Here is a 7024-nt window from a genome sequence, read left to right as displayed (position 1 = left end):
TTATCTAATCGCTGCAATAGCAACGGCGACAGAAAAAAAAAAGACGTCAACAAAGACAAAAGTCAAGGTGATCTGAAAAAATACAGTCGCTAGTGATGGAATTTCTGTCGCTAGTTCCGATGAAACTGCCGCTGTTATTTATAGCGACTGATAAACTACGCTAAAACTAGTCACTGCGACTAATTAAACTGAAGAGGGATCTAAATTTTTCTCTCTTATATTCTTCTACCTTTTTTGTTTTGATCGCTGTCGCAGCGATAAGGTGCCAGACAAAGCCATTATTTTCCGCGATTCTAATCAATGTAGATAATTTTTTTTTTAATAGTTTTCATGTACATTTTGTGGAAAAACTCCCAACGGTGATAAGAAGAAGAAAAAATTAAAGCTTTTGTCTACAATGCCTACATAGCTCTGAAATTGTTTTCTTGTTTCAAAAAAATCTTTTTGGGTTTCATTATTAGTTTGGAATTTGTTTTTTTTATCCCAAATAATTTAAGAACAAGTACGTCATATATATCAAATCACATAATTATTTATTTATAAAAGTTCAAATAAGTCACCAAGATATCCTTCAAAGCCACATAAATCCTACTACATCTAAAATTCATCAGATGAGTCAAAATCTTTGATCAAATACAACTTCTAGTTATCATATATGCTTTAGTTAAAACTTAAAAGGTACTCTTTTGTCTACATTGTATGACTAAAGTAGTATATCATCAAATCATAAATGGTCCATTTCAAATTTATAGATTATAAAAACTAAACTTAATTACCAATATAAAGCTGATAATTATACCATAACTGATATGGAGCCAATACAAGAGAGGAAATTGAACGTATTTCTATTCCAAAGATCTGAACTCTGAAGTTCTAAAGATCCAAAACACTAAAAGCTTGGGTTTGATTAAAATGTACGTGAAAGTAACATCGTAATCTTGAGTCTATATGCTCAATTGGTAAAGACTCTCTCGCTAGCAAAGTCTAGAGGTCGCCGGTTCGAGAGACGGCGCTTAAAAGAGGACCATATAAAATGTTCTGGTCCCTGGTCTGAAAGAATGTACGGACCTAGGCCTGGAACCTCTTAGTAATTCAAAAAAAATCTTGAGTCTATATGACGTAAATCAATCTTATAATAAAAGATAATATATGCTCTTAGATATTGTACCCTCAAGAATAGACACAATCTGAACATCTTGTCACTTTCTAGCATTTATCTCCCTAACACAATGTCTATTTTTCTTCCTTATATCGCACGATTTTTCTAGACACTAGATACTAAGACCATCATTATCCCAGCAAGGCTTTTCATTTCTCAAAATAATATATTTTAATTATTTCTTTTATTATTATTATTTATTTAAATAAAAAAATCTGAAAAAAATAATATTAACCTATTAAAAACTGCTACATGTCATGGTTGTCAAGAGAATCGGTTCCTCCGATTCTGTATGAAGAAGCTTGCTCACCCTTTACCTTCTTTTACTATTACTTTATTATTACTTTTTAATTTTTAATTAAGAATACTTCTAAGAGAAACTACCAGTAATCATGCTCTAATGATCCCTGATAATGCACATACTAATTAGTTCAAAATGTTATTTATAAGTTCACACGTTATGTTATTACATGATAATAAAAATATAAAATTTTGCATACTCCTTACCTTAATTTTTTTTGTATATGTAACACATTAGTTCCACCTAAAATCGCATTATATATAAAAGAATTGTAAAGTTTCTTATAGTATAGGCTGGATGTGAGATAAAATAATATTTATAACTAATAAATCTTAACTTTATTTACAATTCCAAAACATATAAAATAAATCTACTCTGATTTTTTCATCAAATAAAGTTTTTTTGTTGCATTTATTACATTTTTATCATAGTATATTTTAAAAACAATTTTCATAATAACAGAGAATATATAAAATAACTTTTCATTTCAATATATAGAAGACATAAAAAAATAACGATGTTAAATGTAAGTAAAAAAGGTAAAATGAAAAGCATGCAATAAAAAAGCTTTCTCTTATAAATCAACTTTCGAATTGATTATTCCGTGCATTATCATCTGTCATTACTTAATCATGGTGATATTTAAATGTTGGTAATGCCAGTTAGGGTGATAAAATGTTTTTGCGACTTCAAAATTCTTCGTAGTAAATAATTACTAGAGCTGCATACAAACAAAACCAAAAACAAAATGAATTGGATTTAATACAACATGTGAAGGGAGCAGAATCATTTAAAGTATGATTTTGGGCGGATAATGCCAAATTATATAGGGTGGGTGGCTAGGGAGAGGCACATCCAGAACCCTACATCAAAAGAAAGCAAATACAATTGATTTAATTTTTGTTGCCATTTGTTTGATATTATTTTATATATTGGTCAAACACCTAAATTTTTCGTTAAAATGTTAAATTTATTTTGTCAACAAAAAATGTGTTTTGTTTTGGTCAAAAAGTGTTTTGGTGAAAACAAAAAATGTGTTTAATACAATGAGTTTGTGAATGCTAGAACCAGCATTAATTGGAGAAGATCTCCAAGGTTTAGAGTGGTTGAAGACGAAAGAGAGCTAATGCGGTCTTTGATGCCAAAGAGCTAATTAGTACTCCTTCTGTTTTACAAAAAGTTCCATTTTGATACAATTCACATAAATTAAGAAAAATTTGAATTATACATGTTTGTGTTTATTTAATATGTGGTTAATAATCTAAATTCAATAAAAAATAACTTTAAGTTTAGAAGTAAAAAAAAATAGCATTAAAATACTCATTAGAAATATAAAATGACACTTTTTGTGAAACAAAAAAAAATATCTGAAATGACACTTTTTATGAAATAGAAAAAGTATTATTTTTGTTAATAATTTATTTAAATATATATAACTCCGGATAAATATACAACGAGAGTAAACTAGTGACTAGTGACTACGAGTCTACGACATACTCAGCTAAAAGCAAGCATGAAACAATAATGGACCTTTGATCTAGCCTTGTATGGACCGAATAGTGACTAGTGAGTTGAAAGCCCAACACAACCAATCTCTTCAAACTGTATACAGAAACTTCCGCCCTATCCAAAATTTTGTTATTGGTTGAGTTGTGATCTAATTTTTGACACTTTGTTGAACACAGAAACATAAGTTACATAGTGTAAAACCACTGTAACAGCCGTCCGTGTTAAGCCCACCTTTTTCTATTACAAAACACAGACCTGTAAGCTTAAATTTTAAAACGGTTTCTCGGGTAATCCCTAGATAAATTACTCAAAGAGAGCTCATTTAAAGAGTGTAACTTAGATATATACTCAGCTAAAGCAAGCACTAAGAGAATTCTGTTACCTGGTTAGCTCGTTTCCCAAATACAAAGCACAAAAGGATTCAGTAAATTATTTTTCCAATTCATCTTGAAAAGAGTAGAAATCATAACATATAAGTTCCGAACTAATTCACAAAAACTAGACTATACTTGTCAAGCAACCTACGGTCATCTTCGACAAAACACAACTTAATTAGTTTATAGCAATGATATTTAAGGGATGCAATCATACCGCCACTAATGCACTAGGATCCCATCAGAACTCCGCAGTGACGCAACATTTATACTTGGATACGTGACCTCCCCGGAGATTTGTGTTGCATCCCTTTCAAAGATTTTTCGGGAAAGAAAAACAATAATTATATTTTACCAAAAAATAAAACTCTCAGGCACCCGAATGGAGATGGTACGGTGCGGTCTGAATTAGTACAAACAATCTCAACCGTCTTTAGGTAATTCCACATTATGACGACAAAGCGGACAAGTGTTCCGATTACTCAACCAATTTGTGATACAGTCTTTATGGTAATAATGCTGACAAGGAAGCTCAGAGAGTCTCACATTAGCAGCAAACTCCTCTCTACATATGGCGCAAACCACTAAACCTCTCTCCATCATTTCTTCCGCTGTAAACTCCACCACCGGAAGTTCCTCTGCCGCATTCAATCCCCGTGTGGTAGATGATGAATTGCCGAGAACTAGACCAAAGATCTCATCGTAAGAACCAAACGTGTTGATCCCATGGCTGCTCCGTGAATCCAAGTAGTGAAGGTAACGGAGGTATTCGTCGTCTATGAAAGTAGTGTTTGCTTCGAAATCTTCTTCGGTAGGAATCGGATCGTTTTCGATTAAAGGAAGATGAAACTCCTCTGCCATTTTTTGTTGGTTTTTTTTTTTTTTGGAATTTTCGAGGTGTAGATGATGATGATAGTATAAAAGAATGTAAAGATTGGGTTTTTTGAGTGTGAGTGAATGTTTCGGTTCATATGATCCATGAGTGAGGACAAGATTTGTACACATGTCTTGCAAGTGAGTCTCATTTGTGGCCACGCCATATAACTATTACACCGACATATCAATAAATAATGTTTACTGTGGGAAAAAAAATCAAGATTTAATAAATTAAATAAACAAAATCCGTTTAGTGATAACGGTAATGAACAAATATGGTACAGAACTGTAGAATATTTATTTAAAAAAATAAGAGATGTAGAATATAATATTTTTTTGAGTGTGAGTGAATATATATATATATACAAATAAACTGCGTTATGTTTCCCCGGTTACGAACTATTTGGAGAGATCAGATACAATTTTTACAGAAAAAAAAAAACTTATTAAGTATATTGATCGTCAAGTTTGCAATAGATTTTTAAAAACGAGAATAGGATTTGCCAAGTTCGAAGCTGGACTCAACTTTTGGTTTATTATACATCACGAGAAACCCTGTTTAACATCCCTAATAGTTGGGACTCGTTATTCACAAGCAGAGTGTGTCTTTTACATCACGACCACAAAAAACGATTTTTTTAAGAAAAATTCTAATTCTAGTTTCTTTTTTTTTTCATTTAGTGGGTCAGTTCCTAAAGCCAAGAAGGTCTAAGGGCATCTCCTTTGGTGGTGTGTTAACTAAGTTGTTTAAAAAAAAAAATATTGTAAATTTTGAATAAAAGTGAAGTTAACATCTTCTTAAGCAACTTAATAATTTTATGGGTCCATTGGTAGTATCTAAAATTAGGGTCCTTTTAAGTTAAAATTTTAATGTTAGAAATTATTATAATAGAATGAATTTTGTTTAAGCTTTTGATATCAGAACTTCAAATTTTTCCTCATGCATGGACCCAATATACTGCACAATCAAAAAGTTTGATTTCTGTGAGATAAAATGAACATTTGAGAACTAGTAAGCTCCTAACTCAAACAACACGAACTACACTCTTCTTAAATATATAATATGAAACTAAAAAAAGAAGATAACAGTATCGGATATGAGTATATGAGAAACTGGGCACAAACATATGTGATATATATAGAAACCTGAAAATTTATATGAACTTTTTTTTAGGGTACTTCATCACTAGATCCCGTTGGTGCTTTCTTGACTTCAGAGCTTGGAGGATCACTGCAAAGCAAAAGAAATACTAAGATAACACAAAATAATATTAAATTTTGCGGAAAGCAGCTATTTAGAGACACTAAAACCATATTGATACGACCCAAATTCTTTCTTGACGATAATCATTATGCTTCAACTAGTTGTTTCTGTTAGTCTTTAGATTGCTAGACTACCATACAAATGAACACAACTGTAACAATATAATCTAGAGCTATTAAACATGACATCTTACCTGTTAATGATATAATCAAGCAAAAGAGGGTATATGCCATTGCTAACAACTAGCTGAACAGGGGAAGCATCGTTTGTATTGCGATTCTCCAAGAGGCAAAGGACCTTAAGAAAAACCGAAACAAGACCTCAACATTAGCAAACGCTACAAACGAAACCCATTGAGAAGGCATAAACCAATGCTTATATAGACACTTACAGTTTTGCAAGCCAGAGATTTCACTACTGCAGAATCCGCCTTGAGACCAACTTGCAGAACAGGCTTAAAAAAAAAGACCAAACAATTAAATCAGACTACAACAAATATAGCAATTAGCTCAAACCTATTTTCATCCTGATAATTATAAACACAAATAACAGGAACACAAATCTAAAAATAGAAATCAGTGAGTCTTATCATATACTGAGGAATGAGTGAAGCGCCATACTTACCTACCTTACACAAGTCGTAACACCTTTAACATGGCTACTCAGAACAAAAACAAATTCCTCACAAGCTTTCCTTTTTTTTTTTTTTTATGCAGAGCTCTACTTCAATTAAACAAATTCGAAACTAAAAAAAAAAACCCAGGAAACAAAATAAAAAGAGAGAGAGGAAAAGCTTGAAATAGAGAACCTTGAGAAAGGAGACGATTAACAGCTTCATCAGGATCCATATTGCACTCAACTAGCATCGCATAGATCTCTAACTTTGTTAACATCAATTCCCAATCGTTTTAAGAAGATGATAACCCATCTGAAACTAAAACATTAATACATGAAGTCAAACATTAGCAATTAGCAATTCCCAATCGGCTAAACAACCTAGAACTCTAACTTTGTTAACATCAATTCCCAATTTGTTTAACCCTAATTTCTTATCACATCAAAACCCTAATTCATCATGCTCTACAACTGAAATCAGAGAGATTCTTACCAATATAAACATATTGAACCATCATTTAACATCGACAAGAGAGACGAAGAGAGGAAGTTGGGGAAAAGAGCAAGAGTAGGGAAAAAAAAAATAACTTATTTTTCTCTCATCCAATCAGAAGGTGACACGCACAAGGTTCTTAATGGTTCTAAAACTCTTTCTCCTTCTGTAAGCATTGATTGTTAATAATTAACTAGGTTAGACGGCGGGATAATTTTTATAACTTTTTTTAGATATATTAAATTATTGAAAATATGTTTTTTTAATTGGATTAATTATAAAAACTATAGTTTAAACAACATGAAAATAGAAAAATGCATTAGTAAATATAAATAGAGAAATCTCAAAATTAAATCTAGGATGGTTTATAAATGTTTCATTTAAATCGAGTAAAAATATTATATATAAATATTCTAATTAATCCTAATTTAAA

The 7024-nt window shown here is 31.3% G+C and overlaps 1 protein-coding gene across 1 annotated transcript; it reads right to left on the bottom strand.

The window, feature by feature from the left end:
- Positions 3390-4349, bottom strand: LOC104780209 (probable E3 ubiquitin-protein ligase RHC1A). Its single transcript, XM_010504710.2, has one exon. It carries the CDS (start codon positions 4346-4348, stop codon positions 3767-3769), a length of 582 nt encoding a protein of 193 aa, XP_010503012.2. The 5' UTR covers position 4349; the 3' UTR covers positions 3390-3766.

This window comes from Camelina sativa, chromosome 4 (assembly GCF_000633955.1).
Source record: "Camelina sativa cultivar DH55 chromosome 4, Cs, whole genome shotgun sequence".
In the NCBI taxonomy this organism is placed as follows: domain Eukaryota; kingdom Viridiplantae; phylum Streptophyta; class Magnoliopsida; order Brassicales; family Brassicaceae; genus Camelina; species Camelina sativa.
The sequence above is the reverse complement of the archived record's forward strand: the minus strand, read 5'-3'. Positions and strand labels throughout refer to the sequence as shown.

Bases quoted from the DNA above. Each gene is read 5' to 3' on its own strand.
- LOC104780209 (XM_010504710.2), bottom strand. From the start codon at position 4,348: ATGTGTACAAATCTTGTCCTCACTCATGGATCATATGAACCGAAACAT.